Below are 22,007 nucleotides of genomic sequence, written 5' to 3'. Positions count from 1 at the left end.
CAAAAAAAAAAAAAAAAAAAAAAAAAAAATTAAGTGGCTTTTTCACTTAGTTAAATCCTAGTTCTTTTACATATTTAAAAAACTGCATTTTAAAACATGTACAACTAACAATAGCTTCAAAACATCTGGAACTGTATGTTCTTAACTTAATAGTGTCCCCAGTAAGAGAGCAACCATCTTTTCCTCAATTACTAATCTCCACAAAGAAATCAACAATATTCTACACTAACTTGAAGTCAGTACATTTTCAAAACACAACTCCTTTACTGTAACTCTACAGACCATCATCATTAGCGATAATAAACCTATTGCATGATTTAATTACTCTCAAATTTCATTTAAATATTAAACTAAAGCAAAAAGGAAATTTTGCAAATATTATAGCACTTTAAAATGTTCTGTAGTTGATCAATTACACAGTCAAAACCAGAAATCGGGCTTCCCTGGTGGCGCAGTGGTTGAGAATCCACCCCCGATGCAGGGGACACGGGTTCGTGCCCCGGTCCGGGAAGATCCCACATGCCGCGGAGCGGCTGGGCCCGCGAGCCATGGCCACTGAGCCTGTGTGTCCGGAGCCTGTGCTCCGCAACGGGAAAGGCCACAACAGTGAGAGGCCCGCGTACCACAAAACAAACAAACAAACAAACAAACCACAGAAATCACGGAGCTCTAAAAGTAATTCTATCTTCTACAGAGAAGGCCTGAAAATTCATTCAGCCATCTTAAAGATCACACATTTCCTTGGAACACCATGGAAACTTTCCTCTCCAAGAGCCAGAAACTGAGTGACTTACTTTCAACTTCTATTTAAAATTATATTCTGCTCACGGCTATGCAAGCTGCAATGCTATTACAAAGCTTAAGATGATATACATCAGTTTAAAAGCACTTTAATGACCCCAAATGGGCACAAGGCTTTTTTGGGGTTAATGAAAATGTTCTAAAATAAGATTGTGGTAATGGTTACACAACTCTAAATACACTATCAGAGAATGTAAATTCCATCTGAAAGCTTTAAAAAGGAAACAAAAAGAAAAAAGGCATCTTAAATGACCAGTAGTATAAACCCTATGATGCCGCACTCCAGATAAAAAAGACTATAAAAGCGAATTTTTATATAAAATTACATCCCGCATCAAGTGCTTAATTACCATATTTCCCATTCTTCCCAACCCCTACAGAGTTATATGGCTTCAAACAAGAATATATCAAGTTTTTATGTCTTTAACTACCGCAGATCCACTGTTAAGTAAAAAGCGCAGAATGCAGAACAAAGTATTTAGTATGCAATCATTTGTGTAAATGTTTGGGGGGAAAAAAGAAACTATCCTATTTTGGGGTTGAATCTTCTTCACCAGTTCCAATTATTTTGTGCAATGAAGTTTCAGTTCCACTAAAAATCTTTAACCAATGTCTACAGCGCACTGCCTCAAGCATGATGATACTGGCTACTAATCCCATAACTTTGAAATTCTTCAATGGCAATTCGCATTTACAGCCAAGTGTGTTGGGGGAGGGCAGGGCAGAGAAAAGGGGAGAAAATGAGGAGGAAAATCACAATCACCTGTAATACTGAAAACCACCACTGAAAGAAAAAAATACACCAAAATGTTACCTGCTGTTATCTCAAGGCAACTTGTTTTTTTCTGATAGTTTCTAAAATCCCTCACCGACCATGTATTATTTTTTAAATTAAAAAAAATTACTTAAAATAAAATTACTTCCACACTAAACAAAAGCCAAACTGAAAACTCTACACAGTATTCTGTATGATTCTATGTTTAGGACATTCTGGAAAAGGCAAAACTATGGGGACAGAAACCACCCCAGGTTCTGGGGGTGTGGAGAGAGGATGACTGCAAAGGGGCAGGATAGAAATTAAGGGGATGGTGGAACTATTCTATCCCTCCATGCTAGTGGTAGTGGTTACACAACTGTTAGCATTTATCAAAGCTCACATAATTGTATGTCAAAAAAGATGCACTTTACCATATGCAAATTAATCTCAAAAATTCATGTAATTAAAATTAATAAAACTGCTTCTTCGGTGAGCCAATTTTTTTCCAAGCGGACAGTTTCATGGGATAAAAAAATACTGCAGACTACTGAACTACTTCAAAAGCCTCATTTTATACAAAAGACTATAGCCCAGGGATATTTGGTCAAGGGTGCAATGCTAGACAATGTTAAGTAAGCTGAAGTATGTACAGACCTAGAATTCCCATGTGTTTAACTTCAAATGCAGGGCTCCTTCCACTTCATCATGCTCACTCTTCCAGAGCTGGAAGACCGTAGTTTCCATAAAGTGCATGTACAAATGGATTATGGCAGGACATAAAATTCCAAACGTTCAAGTGCTATCTCAGTAGAGACAACGTGACTAGGGTCCTTCCCAACCTCTGCCAAAAAACCACCTTACTTTACTTTGTTAGGCAAAAATGGGTAATGGAATCAAAGTCTAAGAATTAAGCAGATTTTGTAGAGTATGGATAGGTATCAACAACAAATACTTTGGAGTTCCAAAATGGGAGCATTTGATCCGTGAATTGACAAAAGCAAAATAAAACAACAAAAAAACTTTGGGAAACCAAAGTAAGATGGTAAACAATCTTTACTAAAACATTCAAACTGATGATCTTATTATTCAACCTTATAAATTAAAAAAAAAAGTAAATGTATAGCAGGTAAACAACATAAATAAAATATACTTGGATAAAAAGAAATGGTGTTGTATCTACCATCAACATGCTGAAAATAATTTGTTAAGGCAAAATAATCTTTTCTGTATTTCGACATGCCAGGAAAAAATGCATACCTCCATTACACAAGAATTGAATAGCCAAATAGTAAAAGTGATACAAATATGATGAACGTTATCTACCCTTGACAGGAAAAAGTATAAGCCCATTCTTTGTGCATTGTGCCACAACTGTATCTGCAGTCGTTCAGAGAAGGCAACCATTAGGTTTAAGAACAGAAGGGGACTTCCGTGGAAGTGCAGTGGTTAAGACTTCGCCTTCCATGCGGGGGGGTATGGCCTGGATCTCTGGTAGGGGAACTAAGATCCCACATGCCTCTCAGCCAAAAAAACCAAAACATAAAACAGAAGCAAGAGTTTTAACAAATTCAATAAAGACTTTTAAAAAATGGTCCACATCAAAGAAAAAAAGAAATAACAGAAGTTAATTATCTACTCAAATTTTACTCAAGTCTTTCCTCTGACACCTAGTTGTAAACCTAGACTGATAATGTAACAATTCACACGTTAAAGGACTCCTTTCCACCAAGCAGTTCCTGTTTTTACTTCATGCTAACCACCTAAGATTTAAACTTGTAAATGCTTAGAGATCCTTCAGACGCCAACTGTGATTCCCCACCATGCTATTACCACGTGATAGCTAAACCAATTCCACATAGCTAATTAGTAAACTAGGAAAGGAAAAGCAACGCTGAAAATAGGAATTACGACCACCTAGTAAAATAAAATTCTGTGCGGGATAAAAGGCACGCTGAAACGAAACCCAGTGAGAATACATTCTGCGTACTCACAATACTACTCCTGTTATTAGGAGAAGGCCCTTCATAAAAATAGCCAGGACTCTCAAACATTTGAGATGCTGGCTTAGTGAGATTGACTGACAGACAACAGCTGGGGAGATTTTGTATTGATCTTGTACCCTCGTGGCATACTTTGGGAGAAAGGGAGAATCGGGAGAAAGGACCGTTATAATGGCAAAACTAAACTGTAAGGATTTCATTTTCATCTATGTCACCCATACACTGGAAGCCCCTACTAAATTCTTCTACTCCCGAATTCCTCTTCCGTTTTCCAGACCCGATCCCACAGCAATGCACCTCCTTCCACCCGATGGAAACAAAAAACCTCGGGGGGTGTCAACACCTTCCCAAAACACTGGGTAACTGATAAAGAAACTAGTCACCTCCCCACCTGTGTCTCCTTAATCCATTTCACATTTTAAATCTTAAAGCCTAGAACTCTCGCCTTTTCTTCCGTAATAGAGGAGCTAAGGCGCCGCCCAATTTCCCAGGCCGCAAAATATATTTCTACCCGCCACATTTCAAGATTTTCTAGTTTTCTCTTCGATCCTAACCCTCAATCCGGCACCCACTCCCCCTTCAGACACTGAAGTTTATTAGCCCGAAACCCTAGTACAAAGGTGAATTCCTAAGATTCCGCGAGGCGCCCCCCCCCCAAGGGGGTGGGGAGGGGTCGGAGCAGCGGGCCGAGGCGCTCCCGCTCGGCCCAGTCCGAGGGGCGGGGGAGCGGCTGTGACCACACAATCCCACCACCTCCTTTCACGACTGCCCCCAACCTCCCGGAGCTCGGGCCTGCTCCCAGGGAGCTCCCTGCCGCCATTCGGCTTCTCCTCACCGGCCCGCCAAGGACCACACGAGCATCCAAGAAGAAGATTCATAAACAGGAATAGCAAAAGATATCCGACGTGTTGTTTCAAAACATAACGGAGCCAGGGCCCCCGAGACCGTTAAACCGCGGGTGGAGGGGGGAGAAGCGGTGAACCTAGAGGCCTCGGGTTTTGGCCTAGCCGCCCTCTTCGACCCCAAACCTCACTCTCCAGGACCACCAACCCTCCCTCAAACCTGCCCGAGCCCCCAGAAGACCCGACAAGGCGGCAAAAGGGTCGGTACCTTGTAGAAAGCCCCGTTGGAGCCGCGAACCTCCACCGTCAGCTCCGCCATGTTGGAACCGCAAAGGCCGCTGGGAAGAGATTCTAGAAACTTTCCAACCAGAGAGGAGGAGGGGGAGGGGCGTGAAGGAGGCAGGGGGAGGGACGGGGAAAACGGGGTGGGGACTGGGATCCCCCGCCCCACACCCCTGGGGTCTCACCGCTCAGTTGTGATTCTCCCAGTGGGATCCCCCCGCTCCTTACATCACTAGACCCCGGCTCCGCCCGCCGCCGCAACGTCCTGTTCGCCTCCCGACACAATCGCCCGACCTTGTTGACCCGCCCCTACGTCCCCGCCCCCCAGTGCCCGCAGCTTACCAGCCCCAGGATGTCCGGGCCTCCAGCCAGCCGGGACTGAACTGGCCGGGAAGGCGCTGCTTGCCCCTCGCCTCTGCGTTCTGCCGGTTTCGGGCATCCTGCCCTGAAACTTCCTTGAGGTGCTGGTAGCCCTGAAGTAGCTTCCCCACCCAGAGAAGCCCCCATTCTGGGGGCTTCAGACGCCCACTGGCACAAACTTTGGGGAAAAGAGGGAACCTAAAAATGGACATACAATGGGCTCTAAATTCTCTCGCCTCGGTCTTAAAAAAAAAAATCGGTGGCCTCCTCCTGACTCCACACAGTTCGGCCCAGCTCTCTCCCCACCTGTTACCACTTTAGCTGTTTAAAAAGTCAAACTAAGTACGTCCAGTTCAACTTAGCTGTGTTCACAAGCCGCAGCAAAATGTAGGGGGTAATATCATTGTTAGAAGGTAATCAGGGAAACCAGAGAGAGGGAGAGCAAGTTTTCCCCTGCTGCAGTGCACGCGAACTTTCAGAAACAGGATCAGAGCAGAACCAATTTGGCTTTTCTACCAGAACCTACAGCAATACCGTAAGCGTTATGAGGCAGATACTTTGAATATTTGTTTTAACAATAAAAGTTTTTCCCAAAGCAAGACCTTTGGAAACAATAGTGGAAGTATTATTTTCTGTGTGTTGTCTTACCGTTTTGACAGAAAAACTCTGGAAAAGGATGCTTTGCTGGCACTCTACTGCCTCAAGGAAATGCGCACTGGCCTAGCCCCTAGTCTTTCTGGGGAAAGGGGGCGGGGGGAGGGAGGTCCTTTAAAAATGTACGTAACGTTCCATCAGCACTTGCTACATCTCCAAAGGTTAAGAAAGGAAATGGAGGCTTCAAAAGTGCACCATATTGCTATGTACAGAATGTTCTTTATAAAATGTTCATCATTGTGAGGAAAACGCACACACTAACCCATCAATGAGTAATAGCCACCATTTACTAAGGGCTTCACGTGTCCAACACTTTATATACCATCTTATGATCCTTCAGAACTATAATGCCCTAGTTTGCTTTTTTCCAACAGCTTTATTGAGATATAATTCACGTACCATACAATTCATCCATTTAAGGCGTACAGTTCAATGGTTTTTAGTATATTCACAGAGTTGTGCAATCATCTCCACAATCAATTTGAGAACATTTTCACCACTCTCCCAAGAAACACTTTTACCTGTTGATAGTCACTCCCTATTTCACCCCAACTCCCAAAGCCCTAGGCAACCGCTAGTCTGCTTTTTGTCTCTATAGATTTGCCTAGTCTAGACATTTCATACAAATGGAATTATATAATATGTGGTCTTTTATGACTGGCTTCTTTCAGTTGACATAGTGTTTTCAAGAGTCAGCCATGTTGTAGCATATACCACTATTCATTCCTTTTTATTATCAAAAATACCGTTGTATGATATACCACATCATTTTACTTATTCATTCATCTGTTGATGGACAGTTGGTTCGTTTCCACTTTTTTAGCTGTTAGGAATAATGCCGATACGAAGATTCCAGCACAAGTTATTGTATAGACAGATCTTTTAACTGCTCTTGGGTATACACTTGGAATTGGAATTGCTGACTCATGGCAACTCCATGTTTAAGCTTTTGAGGAATTGCCAGACTCTTTTCGAAAGCAGCCACACCATTTGCATTCCCACCAGCAATGTATGAGTGTCCTACTTTGCTTTACAGATCTTCCTTCCTTCCTCCCTCCCCTTCCTTCCTTTCTTCTTCCTTCCTTGGCCTTGGCATTTGTTTCTCAATGTGAGTGACTTTGGGTAGGGCTGTGAAAGTTCCGTTTGGACCAAGGCCAAATTATCTGAACTTTGAAGAATAAAGATTGGTCCTCTTCAGGCCTTGCATGCTAAAAACATTTTGAGTTTGGACAACCCCCTCTCCCCCCACCAAACCCCTTCCCACCAACACTTTACTACTCCTGCTAGGTAGACCTTATGATTCCCATTAAGCAATTGAGATTTGCAGCAACTGTTACCGACCAGGGTTCTTGGCCTTCTTAATCAACAGAAATTGATAAGAGGCCAGAAAAGAAACCCAGGCAAGGCTTTATTGGGGCCCCTGCTGCAGCAAGGGGGATCGAGAACAAACAACACGTTCCCTTGTTTGCTCATTCCCTGAGGGGAGGGGGAGGCAAGCTTGTTCTTTATATGGGGTGAGGGTAGGGGTGTGTCCAGGGCTCAGGCCAGAGGGGTGCCTTAGGTGGTTTACCCACCCCTTAGGTGGTGCAGGGGGCATGCTCAGTACCCTGCTTTCGCTCCAAGCTTTTCAAAAGCGTTAGTTGGGATTTTGGTCTCTGTATCTTTTTGTCCAGGATTTGCCCTAACTGTGCATACATGCGGTTATTTTTAGTCCCATAGACTTTCTTTGTATTTTGTTGCTCGAGGAGCCATGTGTCCAGGTGCAAGCACTGCAGCAAAGGGGCCCAGGTCTCAGCAAAGGGTCCCAGTTCCCAGCCTGTCTCACAACCAGTCATTTACCTAAGACCTCATAAGTTTTAAGTTAGCAGAACTAGATTTAAGTCTCCCACATTTCCATTTTCAAAGCCTACCTTCTGACCCTGTTTGCTGCCCCCATGTTATATTCATAATGGAATATTACACAAATTTTAAAATTTTGTTATAGATCTATATTCATCATCTTGAAAAGACATTCATTATTAAAAGGAAAAGAATGTCAATTATATCTCAATAAAACTGGGAAGTAAAATTTTAAAAATTTTTAAAGAAAGGAAAAGTCGCAAAACAGCAAACATAATCACCTTTAAAATAATGTGTGCAGGACTTCCCTGGCAGTCCAGTGGTTAGAACTCTGCGCTTCCACTGCGGGAGGGCACGGGTTCAATACATATATATATGGCTTGGAAATTCATATTAATAGTTGTATATTTCTAGAAGGTGGACTTACGTTGACATAAATTTTATAATTTTTATATTTTTTTGCACTGTCTGAATTTTTTGCAATGAGCATATCACTTGATTCTCAGGAAAAAAAAGTATTTTCATTTTTAAAAAACTATACCATGGGGCTTCCCTGGTGACGCAGTGGTTGAGAGTCCGCCTGCCGACGCAGCAGACATGGGTTCGTGCCCCGGTCTGGGAAGATCCCACATGCCGCCGAGCGGCTGGGCCCGTGAGCCATGGCCGCTGAGCCTGCGCGTCCGGAGCCTGTGCTCCGCAACGGGAGAGGCCACAACAGTGAGAGACCTGCTTACCGCAAAAAAAAAAAAAAAAAAAAAAAAAAAACTATACCATGCATATTCCACAGCTGTTAGAGATAAAGTTTTAGAGGAATATTATTTATATGAGTAAATGTCTATAATGTAACTATAAAAGGAAAACTGTCAAATACTGTATATGGAATCAATTTTGTACAAAAAAATATATACATATATTGCATGAAAATATAAAGATGTTCACCAAAATGTTAACAGTGGATATCTTCAGGCAGTTGCATTATGAATGATTATTTTTCTTCATGTTTTCTATGTTTTACAAATTTTCTACATCGAAAAGTATTTCTAATTTTTTAAAATTATAAATTAAATAGGAAAATGTTCCTTAAAAATATAATTAAATACACACATAATGAAACTTTGTACACACAGCTACTGGAACACTAAGAACTTAAGATTTTGATCAGTTTTGTGGCACTATATTTAGTTTCAGTTGTCTTCATGAAATGTGATATGGAAACATGCTATCATCATTTTACATCTTCTCGAAGTAGTTCACTTGAAAATAATTTTAACTTGACTAAATAGAGACTATAGGAGTTTTTCTTCCACAAGAAACAGAGATTTAGAAAGTCTAAAATAACTTTTAATATTTTAACCAACAGTTTCCAAAACAAATTGTGCCCTGTTTTATAAATAGCTGATAAAAGACTCTGGAGTCATAATTTAAAATATTTCAACTTTTGTTCTATAGGTATCTTTGATTTTTTAAGTCACAATATATTATCAGACTTTGAGTATAAGAATTAATATAAAAGAAAATTACATTAAACCGAACTGTTGAGTTTAGTTGTCTTGATATTGTAAAGAGTCCCTATGAGATAGGCAACCCAGGATGAAGGAAGAAAGAAACCATACCAGGGACTTCTCTGGTGATGCAGTGGTGAAGACTCTGTGCTCCCAATGCAGGGGGCCTGGGTTCAATCCCTGGTCAGGTAACTAGATCCCACATGCATGCTGCAACTAAAAGTTCCCATGCCACAACTAAAGAGCCAGCGAGCCACATCTAAGGAGCCCACCTGCCACAACAAAGACCCGGCACAACCAAATAAATAAATAAGTAAATATTTTTAAAAAGAAAGAAAAGAAAGAGAGAAAGAGAGAAAAAGAAAGAAAGGAAGGGACCATTCTGGTTTTATTTTGCTCAGAAACTGAACCTCGTTCCACCCTAGGCCTTAATCTAATGTGAAGTTGAACTTAAAGCAAAAAAGACTAGATTACATACCCACTTGAAGAATAATTAATAAGAGATAAGAGCATGGATTGCCCATTTGAAGTTCAAATGAAGCCTGTCATTTTCTGGTTTGGACTCTGTGTGAGCAAGAAAGAAATTTTTATTAATGTTATGCCACAAAGATTTTAGGGTTGTTTAATATAGCAGTTAGCATTAATTAATCTGACAAATGCATTTCCCTACTTTACTACTTACATCAAAATAAATTCCAGTTGAAACAAAGATTTAAGTGCAAAATAATCATGAAAATAGTACAAGTAAATACAGATAAATTTTAAACTATTGTTTAATTGTTTCTGCCATTACAAAATGCCCAGAAGCCAATGGGGAAAAACTGTAAATTTGAGTACATAAACACTTAAAACTTCTCAAAGGAAAAAAAAGTTACCGTAAACAGAGTCAAAGTTAGCCAGGAGTAAAAATGACTAAGTTCTTTATTAAAGATTTTTTTTTTCTTTTTTGGCCACGCCGCTTGCGGGATCTTAGTTCCCCCACCAGGGATTGAACCCAGGCCCTCGGTGGTGAATGCGTGGAGTCCTGACCACTAGCCCATCAGGGAATTCCCAAGAGCTCTTATAAGTCATAAGGAAACATAAATAATCCAACAGAAAAATGGACAAAGAACATGAACAGTTGACATAAAACTAAATATAAATAAAAACATAGTAAAAATGCTCACAACTAAAACTCCCAACAGAGAAATACATATTGAAACATCATTTGGGAATTCCCTGGCTGTCCAGTGGTTAGGACTCTGTGCTTTCACTGCTGAGGGCCCAGGTTCAACCCCTGGTTGGGGAACTAAGATCCCACAAGCCTGCAGCGTGGCCAAGGGAAAAAAAAGTCATTTAGATACCACTTTTTCCCTCTTTGAATGATAAAGTTTTAAAAGTTTCATGAAACAAGTGTTAGAAAAAATTTAGAAAATGCCATGTTGAAACACGAATATGTAAATTGGTTAAACCTCTTCAGAGACAAATTTTTAATGGTATTAATATTTAAATTAATCATAACATTTAAGCCAGCAATTCAATTTATAGGAATTTATTCTACAGATATACTCAATAAGGTTGCAGGATTGTTCATAAAGGAATTTTCATAGGTGGAAGGAACTCACAAAAACAATTACGAAAAAAATAAATGAAAGAGGAAAACAAATGAAAGCCAGCAAAACCTTAGTTAACCCTTAATGGAGCAGTAATTAAAACAACTTAATCCATAAAATTGATTAATATGCACCCATTAGATATTATTTATAAATAATAAATTATTTAAAATTTGTATTATTTTTCTCTTGCTTCATAAAAAACAAATTACCACAGATTTAGAGGCTTAAAACAGCATAATTTTTCCTTTCAGAATATGTATTATACTGCAACCTCCCTCCTGTGGGTGGATCTCCTCCAATCAGTTGAGGCCTTAAAAGACTGAGGTTTCCCCAAAAGGAAGGGATTCTGTCTCCAGGCTGCCCTCAGACTCAAGACTGCCACATCAACTACTGCCAGGACTTCCAGCCTGAGTGGTTTGAATGTCTGGTTATTCATTAAGGAGATTTAACACCAGAGTATATGCTAATGAGTTGACTTAGGGTGGGGCTCCTAGATAGCCTCAGGATGGGTTGGTTGCCAGAAAGACCAAGGGATCTGAACAGAGGGTTGGAATTTTCAGCCCCACCCCTGACCTCTGGGAAGGAGAAAGGAGCAACAGGGAGGCTGGAAATTAAAACTGTAAAAATTCTTGAACAGAGACATTTGATGGTTATCCTGGTTGGTGAACACATCCATCTGCTGGTGAGGCAGGAGATAGATGGGCTCCAGGTTAGGCATTTACACCTGGCCTCCTGTTTACATTTCATAGGGCAGGAAAAAGGGGGCTTCAGGCCAGACACTTAAAAACTAGTCTCCTGTTTACATTTCCTGAGACAGGAGTTAGATGGGCTCTAGGTTAAGACATTTAAAATCAGCCTCCTGTTTACTCTGTGAAATGGAAGCTAGACAGGGACAGGGTAAATAGCCAAACCTCATCTATTGTGGATACCTTAAGGTAACAGTCATGGCAAGAACAAAGACAGGAAAAACCTTGCTTGAGTAAAGGATCAAGGGATCTCCGCTTCTCCCCTCCTTGGGGCAAGGGAAACACTACATATGCACAGAAAGGCTCCTTGGGACTCAAATGTCAGGGGACAACACCAGGCCATGACTCTTGATTCCCCCAGACTCCTTTGCATTGAGATCCATCTTGGCTGAGAGATGTGTGTGCACCTAAGGGGAGGGTCCTGAGACAAATTAGCCAGGGGGCACAAAGCAAGATGATTGGCCAGAAGGAAGACAAAGACCTGGAAAACTGCCCCCTTATAAAGGATTGAAACTTTCCAAAGGCGAGACTCTCTCTCTGAGTTCGCCTGTACCTCTTTCTGCATGTACTCTGCTTTTCCAATAAACTTTTTACTTTTCTCTTTAGCTTCTGCCTCCTCGCCTGAATTCTTTCCCGACAAGGCAGGCAAGAACTGGGGCTTTAGGCCCTAGTCGCTGACCTCTGTGGTCTAGCAGTTAGGACTCCCATACTGGGAACTAAGAGCTTGCTTCCAGCTACTGCTTACGGCTGCTTGCTGCAAGCTGCCACTTACTGTTGCGTGTGTCTGAAATCACTGGGATTGTGGAGCATCCTAGTTCCCTAAGGACAGAAGCTCCTGCAATTGGGACCTTTCCAGACCTTACGCTTTGTACCTCTTCACGTGACTATTCATCTGTAGCCTTTTTAATATCCTTTATAATAAACTAGTAAACATAAGTAAATGTTTCTTGTGAGCTGCTCTAGTGAATTAAACTTGAGGAGGGGGTTGTGGGACTCTCCAATTTATAGGTTGGTCAGAAGCACAGGTGACAACCTGGACTTCGAGACTGGCATTTGAAGTGAGGGCAGACTTGTGGGACTGAGCCTTTAACCTATGGGATCCGATGCTATCTCCAGGTAGTGTCAGAACTGAGTTAAATTTGTAGGACACCCAGTCACTGTCCACTGAGAATTGGAGAATTGTTCGTGTTGGAAAAAACACATCTGAGAGAGCAATCTGCTTTACTCAAAATCTACTAACATTTAAATGTTAATCACATCTTTAAAATACATTCACAGCCACATCTAGACTGGCGTTTGACTAAACAACTGGGCACCATAGCTTAGCCAAGTTGACACATAAAATTAACCCTCATAGTCTCAGACTCTCTTTTAAAGGGCTCACCTGATTAGGTTAGGCCCACCCAGGATAATATCTCTTGATTAATTTGAAGTCAATTTATTCAAAACCTTAATTCCATCTGCAAAACTATACCTTTGCCATATTCTATTGTTTAGTAGCAAGTTACAGGTTCAAGCTACACAAAAACATGGATAACCAGGGAGCAAGAATCATGAAGGCCATCTTGGAATTCTGCCTACTACAATGCAGAGAGCAGAACCTAGCGGTGACTCTGAGAATCTGTGAAGCACGGCTTTAACCAGTCAGCCTCTCTCCAGACTATTTCTCTCATTTATTCATTCATTCATCTATCCACTTATCCATGTTAAAAGAAAACCAAGCACGTAGTAAACGGTATTGACTGCTGTCATTTTTTTTATGATTTAAACAATTATTGATAGTATATACCCAGTGCTAGATGTAATAAAAAGGAATACAAAGAAAAATAAGACTGATCTCTGTTTAGAGTCCGGGGTTGAGGTGCGGGACAGCCCCATAAATAAGCAATGAGAGTTCAACAGACTATCTAGTATTACTCTGTACCATGTAAGACGGACGAAGGAGGAATGCCAATTCTGTGCTGAGAATCCAGTATGTTTCCATAGGGCAGAGACAATTTAGTGGCATCTTTTTTTTTTGGTCACACCTCACGGCATGCGGAACTTTCCCCACCAGGGATTGAACCCATGCCCCCTGCATTGGAAGCACGGAGTCCCAACCACTGGACCACCAGGGAAGTCCAATTTAGTGGCATCTTGAAGAAACTATAGTTTGTCATATAGTCAAGGAAGGACTCATTCCAAACCCAAGGACTCATTCCAAACCCCAAAACCAAGAATAATGACCAAAGTATGAAGAAGGAAAATTCAGCCCAGTTGAAGCTTCTCACTCTGTTCACATAGAATTAAGAATATTTCTATTTCATTGAGTTATACTACTTAATTGAAAAATTTTCACTTTAATATTTTTCTCATATTATTTTCCACCAGCCCATAAGCTCTTTGAAGGAAGTTTTTTTTTAATATCCAATTACATTTGGTACTTAATAAATATTAATGAATGGATGGATGGGTTTTGGATCCAACTGGGAAGAATAATGTAAGCCACATTAAGAGGTTTGGAATTATTGTATTTCTGAAAGGCAGCTGTAATGTTATATTAAGAGCAATGACTCCAGATTCAAACTGCTGGCTTTGCCACTTACTAGCTATAAACTTGGGAAAATTATTTAAATTCTCTGTGCCCTGGTTTTCTCATTCATAAAACTGGGATGAAAATAGTGACCACTCCAAAAAGGCTGATGTGAGGATTAAATGAAATAATATATATAAAGTACTTAGAAGAAGGCCTAGGATATACCAGGTACTCAACAAATGATGGTGATGGTGTCAGATAATGAACAAACCATTGCAAGTTTAGAAGTAGGGATATCACTTGACCACATTTGGGGTTTAGAAAGAGAATTTTTATCAGTAAAGAGGAAGAAAGATTTAAAAACCACAACAGAGGAGGCAGAAACCATTTAAAAGTCTATTGTAAGCATAGAGGAGAGATAAGTAGAACATGAACTAAAGTGATGAGAGTGGAGAAAAAGAGATAAAATTGAGATGTTTAAAATGTTGACGAAATGGGAACTAGTAGCTAGATATATGATGAGAAATGAGGAGAGACTCAAGGATAAATTTAAGTTTTTACTTGGACAATTGGGTACATCACGATGCCATTAATTTAGAACATAATGGAAGATTTGTGGAGGGGGATAAGGAGTTCTGTTGTAGAAATAATTGCATTTGAGGTGTCTTCAAAGCATTCAGTGAAGATTTTAGTAGAAGTATAGAGTAGAGATTAAGTTTGGGGAGACGCCGGTGAATATTTAGCATTTAAGGTCAGGAAAGCAGATGAGATTTCCTAGGGAAAGTTTATGAGGAGAAATTAGAGTAACAGTCAGCGCAATTTATCAATGGGACTATTTGGGAAAAGAGGCTACTTAGCCTAATTCACAGAGCACAGGAGAATTTATTATCTTATTAATATAGACTAATAATAATAATATTAATAAAAGATAGAAAGAAAAATGTCTGACTAATGTAAACTAGACATAAACTCCCCTAGAGCAAAGATTTACTTCTGCTTCTGCACATTAGCATGCCTAGTACACAAAATATTGTGGGCTCTAATGATGAATGAATGCAGGAGATAAGAATAATAAAAATAAATACCTAATCTATGAAACATCATGAAAAATGCTTAAAATATGTGAATAAAAACTAAAGCAGAATATAAAAGTTGATCTGCACAATTATGACAACTATGTAAAATGTACATGCACAAATAGATAAGAATAAGACGAGCTTAAACAAATGAAAAAAGTTTAATTTGTTAGGGTTATTGGAATGTTGCTTTTTTTTCCTGCATTTATTTGGAGTTAAATTCATAATGTAATTTAATATGAAAGAAAACTGTGAAAGCATGTTGGACCAGAAGGCAAGAGAACTCTCTATGGCAGGCCCAATTCTATTGTGGTTACCCTATATAGTCAATTCACCTCTCTAAGGGAGCATCACTGTGCTGAAACCTGAAAAAGTTTATTCCAGATTTAACTAGGTAGAAGGGGGACAGTAGTAAAGGGGACAGTATACTAGTCAGAGAAAAAAAGATTGTGTGAAGGCTTCTAAAGGGGAGAATGACTGGAGCACAGAGTACAGGGGAGATGTGGCAAAAGATGAACTTGGCTAGAGATCCCTGGCAAACAACCAAAGGATTTAAATTTTATGCTAAGGACAATGGGAACCCATTAAAGGTAGAATAAATAAAGATGTGGCTCTTGTAAGATCAGAAGCTCAGGCTGGAGAGCACATAGTTTTATCAAAATATATTACTATAAGATGTTTCACGCTCATTTTATATTTTCTGTATCCCAGCCTAAGAATAACATTTTTCCAATATTTTTTTGATTCATAATTTGTCCCCGATTTAGCCAATGGGAACCTCTTCAAACTGGCTTCTGAGTTCTTTTAATGTGGCTCATCAATATTTGAGCAATCTGTATTTTCTTGCACAAATTTTTCTAGGTTCATCTTATACTTTCCATTCCCCCAGATGGTTGTGGAACAAGCTGTTTCTCCAAGGAAACCTGGTTCCTTTCACTAGGGAATTGTATTTAAAAACCAAGGTCTGGGTGATAAAAATATATCTGATTCTTTCATTTATTATTTTTTTAAGTTTTAATTTTTAGCCAAACTGCAGGGCTTGTGGGATCTTAGTTTCCCCGACCAGGGATCAAACCCAGGTCCCAGGCAGTGGAAGCATGGAGTCCTAACCACTGGACCGCCAGGGAATTCCCTGATCCTTTTAAAATATAAAAATTTTGTCAAAGACATTTTTATAAACTGAACTTATTTTTAATACTTCAGAATTTTATTTTCAGGTATAAAAGATGACCTAGGATGCAATGGACTCCAAAAAGTTCCTTTTTGGACTTCGGTAGTCCTGAAAAGTAGCAGTTAACCTGTTGTAAACATGGACTTGACCCTAAACTTTCGTTATAACTTATTATTGTAGCAAAGAATTTGAGAAACATATACAATTATTTATATCATCTTTAATCTATTTTTCCATAACTGTTCTTTTACTTAAAAGGAGAGAAACACTACGAAACTTCAAATAGCATGCTTCCCTCCCATCAACATTTAGGCCAATGTTTCTCAAACATTTAAATAAATCCTTCTTAGTACAAAGTACCTTGGTCTATTCCTTATTACTCTGTTTTATAGTTTTTAAAATGTTAATAATGATCCACTGAATTGATTCCATGATCCAACAATGAATCATGATGAGTAGTTTAAAAAAGCACAAAATGCCCATAATGATTTCAAATAATTGTCTCATGCTTAAAATACTGATTCTAACAGTAATACTCTTCTAGAGTTTATTGATAATAACTGAGCACTCATTACATGCCAGTGTACTCAGCATCTTTACATATATTGCTTCATTTAATCCTCTCGTTAGCCCTTAGAGGTGGCCATTATTATTCTTCATTTCACAAAAGAGAAAACTAGAGCTCAGAGATGTTAACTAACTCACCAAAGACCATATAATAAATAAAGGATCAAGTTAGAATTTAAAGTCAGTCTTTTTGATTCTAAAGTTTATGCCCTTAACTGCTATATTACATCTTAATACCATTAGCAACCTAATTAAGGTGGAATGGGCATAAGAGTTAGATGATGAGTTGCCTAAAGAAGATGGTGAAGGAAGTCAGCTTAAGAGCGAAAAAATGATTTGATAACTTGAGGTAAAATAGGAATCTAAACTTTAGAACGATATATTGTATATTGACCTTCTGAACATCCTTCCACTTCTCTCAGTCACCACTGGTGCTACCAGACCTCAGACTTTCAGTTCTAGATTCTCTGTAGAACACACAGGATAAACTCTCTTTCTTTTTAAAAATTATATATCTCCTCTTGAGCTTTTCTTTTTGCCAAAATTATACTTAAAGAATCAATTAGTTCTCAAGGAATTTTAGAAACTGTTGTGCCCCACTCCCATCTATAATTATTTCCCCTTTCCCAGAGACAACCAGTTTTAATTTTTTAGCTTATTATTTTGCTATCTTTTATATTTCTAAATCATATGTGGGCATTATCTATTGACTTCTTGCTATGGAAGAGGAGACCTTAGGTCTCTTCTTTCTGCTGCCTCCCCTACAACATGTACACTTTCCATTGTTTTCCTCCAATTTAGTCTTATAGAAATTTAGGTTATATCAATTATATATATATATATATTCATATATTCAGAGCTGAGCCATAAGATAAATGAGGATTACTTTTCAGGGATGACTTTATATTTTCCTAGAATTTAAATTTTTTTTTAACTTAATGTTCTAACTACTTATCAACAATTCAATTCCAAAGTCTCTCCCAGAGATGTTTTTACCTTCTCTAAATTGGACTTGTTACACTCTTCACCAGATACACAGATATCATCTTGAGATCTCGCTTCACCAACATCCTGGGGATTCATTTCACCTCTCTTCTGTATTAGTGGCCCTTGTTTACTTCAGTTGCTTCCTCAGAAGGAATGTGGGGAAGAAAATTTTTGCATTTTTCTGTGTCTTAATGTATTTTTATTCTACTTCATAGCCGATGATAGTTTGGCTGGCTATGAAATTCTAAATTGGAAATCATATGCCTTCAGACATTTGAAGTGCATTGCTCAAGTGTCTTTTTGTTTCCAATGTTGCTACTGAAAAGTCTGAAGAAACCCTAATCCCCTATCTTTTTGTATGATCATTCTTTTATTTATGGAAGTTTATAATATCTTATTTTTGTCTCACGTATTCTGGAATTTCATGATAATGTGCCTTGGCATGAGTGTATTTATATATATATATATGTGTTGGACACAAGATACCTCATGTCTTTCTTTTTGGGTCATGTTCCTGAATTATTTCATTTACACTTTCTCTTTCTTCTTTTTCTCTGTTTTTGCTTTTTAGAATGCCTACTATTTGGATGCAGTATCTCCTAAACTGATATTCTAATTTTTTAATCTTTTCTCTCCTAGGGTTCATTTCATAATATTTTTGCTCTATTTTCTGGAAGATTTCCCTAACTCCTCTATCGAGTTTTTCATTTTTGCTATCATATTTTTAAATTCCAGAGGCTCTTTCTAATTTTCTAAAACAAATAAATATATATTTCTCTTAGTCCATTTGAGCTGCTATAACAAAATACCATAGGCTGTGTGGCTTATAAGAAACAGAAATTTATTTCTCACTGTTCTGGAGGCTAGGATGTCCAAAATCATGGTGCTGGTGAATTTGGTGTCTGGTGAGAGCCCACCTCCTCATAGATAACTGTTTTTCACTATAACCTCATGTGGTGGGAGGGGCATGGAATCTCTCTGGGGCCTCTGTTATAAGGGCACTAGTCCCATTCATAAGGGCTTAATTCTCAGGACCTAATCACTTCCCATTGCATGTATGCAATGATGCAATATAGTGTATATATATTTTTATATACTTCAGAGAAATATACATATATATATTTAAACATATAAATATTCCTGTTATGTTTTGGCTATACTGATGATATTATTAAGTAATGATCTTTTGTAAGTTTGTCTGCCTTGCATTGTCTGTATCTTCCAAGTTGACCTACATTACTGCCCTGACAGATGTTTTGCCTATTCACTTATGGCCTTGGTCACTGACTTCTTAAAAAAGGGCTCATTTACACTCTTAGGGAAGCTGAAGCAAGATTATAACATACAAACGCAGTTCAGTTTCTATTCTCCTTGGAAGGTATATGTAACAGTGGCAATATAGCCCTTTTTGTATACATCTAGGTTCAGGCTTGTTACTCAGGTTTTCAAAACTAAACAAGAAGCATGAAATTGCTCAGTGATGGGTGATACAAACTAAAGAAAAGTTAGAGAATATTTAGCCAAGAGGTCAGGATAGCAGTTACCTCCTCGGATGGGTGAAAGAAAGATTTTCAATCTGGGAGGGACATGAAAAGACCTTCTAAAATACTAGCAATGTTTTATATTTTAAGCTAATAGCTTTATCAACATTCATTCTACTGTTATTTTTATTCTCTGGACTGATTTTTACATGCTTTTATGAATGTATGATACAACTAAAAATTTTTTTTTAATGTATTTATTTTATTTATTTATTTTTGGCTGCGCTGGGTCTTCGTTGCTGCACGCGGGCCCTCTCTAGTTGTGGCGAGTGGGGGCCACTCCTCATTGTGGTGCGCAGACCTCTCACCACGGCGGCCTCTCTCGTTGTGGAGCACGGGCTCCAGGCACGCGGGCTTCAGTAGTTGTGGCACTCGGGCTCAGTAGTTGTGGCTCGTGGGCTCTAGAGCGCAGGCTCAGTAGTTGTGGCGCACGGGCTTAGTTGCTCCGCGGCATGTGGGATCCTCCCGGACCAGGGCCCGAACCTGTGTCCCCTGCATCGGCAGGCAGACTCCCAACCACTCCGCCACCAGGGAAGCCCTACATCTAAAATTTTTAAAGATGATTTGAAAACTTAAAACATGATAGGCATTTTCAGTTTTGCTATAAAATTCCTTGTATTTTGAACTTAACCACGTTTTCTAATTTTGACTGTAACTTTTCTAATGAGGCATTTTGAAAGATAACTACAGATGATATATATGCTTTGCATTACTTTAAAAAGATTTTGGATAAGTAAATCTGCTTTCAAACACATGTGAAATTTAATAATATTTTCTCCAATTTCCAATATGACGGAAATTTCAAAGCCCAAAAGATGGAAATACATATCTTTTAAAAATTTTACTGTCCAGTCTCTCAAGAGTTAATAAGACAGGAGAGGGAATTGGTTTTATAAAACATATTTTTAAATAGGCCATATTATTTCATAATGATATGAAATGTGCATCGGAGAAAATTATTCTAAAATTCTGTAAAGCACGGCAGTACCACAGTTCTGGTCAATTATGATAAGAGGAATTGGCTGGAACCCATATAATCTGCACGTGAATTTGATTAAAATTGTTTTGCTTTAAATCTATCCTTGGGGATGTTAAGAGGAATATACTCCTAAATAAACATTAAATCAGGTAGATGCAATGGGCAAAAATGGGAAAGAAGATATCTGCTTTAGTTGAGGATAGGTAGAAAAATTTTTTGGTTTTCTTAGGTTTGATGAATCTTTTAACCTGGTTTAACTGTTTGGTTTTTTTTTTCTTCTGTGAGTTTTTCATGTGTTCCCTGTGAATAAGTTAATGATTTTTAAAAAGGAGTTGCAGTAATACTAATGACACACTGCTATTAAGAAGTCTTAAGAACAGGGGATGGGGCTTCCCTGGTGGCGCAGTGGTTAAGAATCCACCAGCCAATGCAGGGGACACAGGTTCGAACCCTGGTCCAGGAAGATCCCACATGCCGCGGAGCAACTAGGCCCGTGTGCCACAACTGCTGAGAGTGTGTCTAGAGCCCGCAAGCCATAACTACTGAAGCCCGCGTGCCTAGAGCCCATGCCCTGCAACAGGAGAGGCCACCGCGATGAGAAACCTGTGCACCAAAAGGAATAGTGGCCCCTGCTCGTCACAACTAGAGAAAGCCCACGTGCAGCAATGAAGACCCAAAGCAGCCAAAAATAAAATAAATTAATTAAAAATAAAAAAAAAGAACAACGGATGTAGAGGGTGTATTGGATTCAGTCCACTGAATAAAGCTAGTTTTTATCCATAAATAAGGTCTTCTTTTTCTCTGCCAGGCATTATTAGATATACTGGTTAACATAATCAATGTAACCAAATATACATTTGTATGGAGTCTAAGATAGGATTTTTGAAAATTCTAGTGTAATATTAAGATTAACTGATTCTTATTAAAAACAATTTTTCATTCATTTATCAATTAAACATTTCTGGAATATATACAACATGACAAGCATTTACTAAGTGCTAAGTACGTAAAGAGCAAGAAAAGACATGGTCAGTTTCTTTGAATCTCATATTCTTTTTTTTTTAAATATCTTTAGTGCAGTATAATTGCTTTACAATGGTGTGTTAGTTTCTGCTTTACAACAAAGTGAATCAGTTACACATATACATATGTTCCCACACATCTTCTTTATCCATTCATCTGTTGATGGACACTTAGGTTGCTTCCATGTCCTGGCTATTGTAAATAGAGCTGCAATGAACATTTTGGTACATGACTCTTTTTGAATTATGGTTTTCTCAGGGTATATGCCCAGTAGTGGGATTGCTTGGTCGTATTTTAGTTCTACTTTTAGCTCTTTTTTTTTTTTCGGTATGTGGGCCTCTCACTGTTGTGGCCTCTCCCGTTGAGGAGCACAGGCTCCAGACATGCAGGCTAAGAGGCCATGGCTCACGGGCCCAGCCTCTCCGCGGCATGTAGGATCTTCCCCGACCGGGGCACGATCCCGTGTTCCCTGCATCGGCAGGCAGACTCTCAACCACTGCGCCACCAGGGAAGCCCCTACTTTTAGCTTTTTAAGGAACCTCCATATTGTTCTCCATAGTGGCCGTATCAATTTACATGCCCACCAGCAGTTCAGGAGGGTTCCCTCTTCTCCACACCTTCTCCAGCATTTATTGTTTCTAGATTTTTTGATGATGGCCATTCTGACTGGTGTGAGGTGATATCTCATTGTAGTTTTGATTTGCATTTCTCTAATGATTAACAATGTTGAGCATTCTTTCATGTGTTTGTTGGCAATCTGTATATCTTCT

General features: G+C 39.1%; 1 protein-coding gene across 9 annotated transcripts in view; it reads right to left on the bottom strand.

The window, feature by feature from the left end:
* Positions 1-4,928, bottom strand: part of FXR1 (FMR1 autosomal homolog 1) — a 57,125-nt gene extending 52,197 nt beyond the window's left edge. For 7 of the 9 annotated variants that reach the window (XM_007116432.3, XM_007116433.4, XM_007116434.3 and 4 more), the window contains exon 1: positions 4,669-4,758. In XM_007116432.3, coding sequence (XP_007116494.1) covers positions 4,669-4,719 — 51 coding nt within the window. In that variant the 5' untranslated portion in view covers positions 4,720-4,758. Of the gene's footprint in view, positions 1-4,668; positions 4,868-4,910 lie in introns of those variants that run through there. The other 2 variants (XM_028491517.2, XM_007116431.4) reach the window with 2 other exon arrangements.
* Between the last annotated feature and the right edge of the window lie 17,079 nt (positions 4,929-22,007).

This window comes from Physeter macrocephalus, chromosome 1, assembly GCF_002837175.3.
Source record: "Physeter macrocephalus isolate SW-GA chromosome 1, ASM283717v5, whole genome shotgun sequence".
NCBI lineage: Eukaryota > Metazoa > Chordata > Mammalia > Artiodactyla > Physeteridae > Physeter > Physeter macrocephalus.
This window is presented reverse-complemented; position numbering and strand designations above follow the sequence as displayed.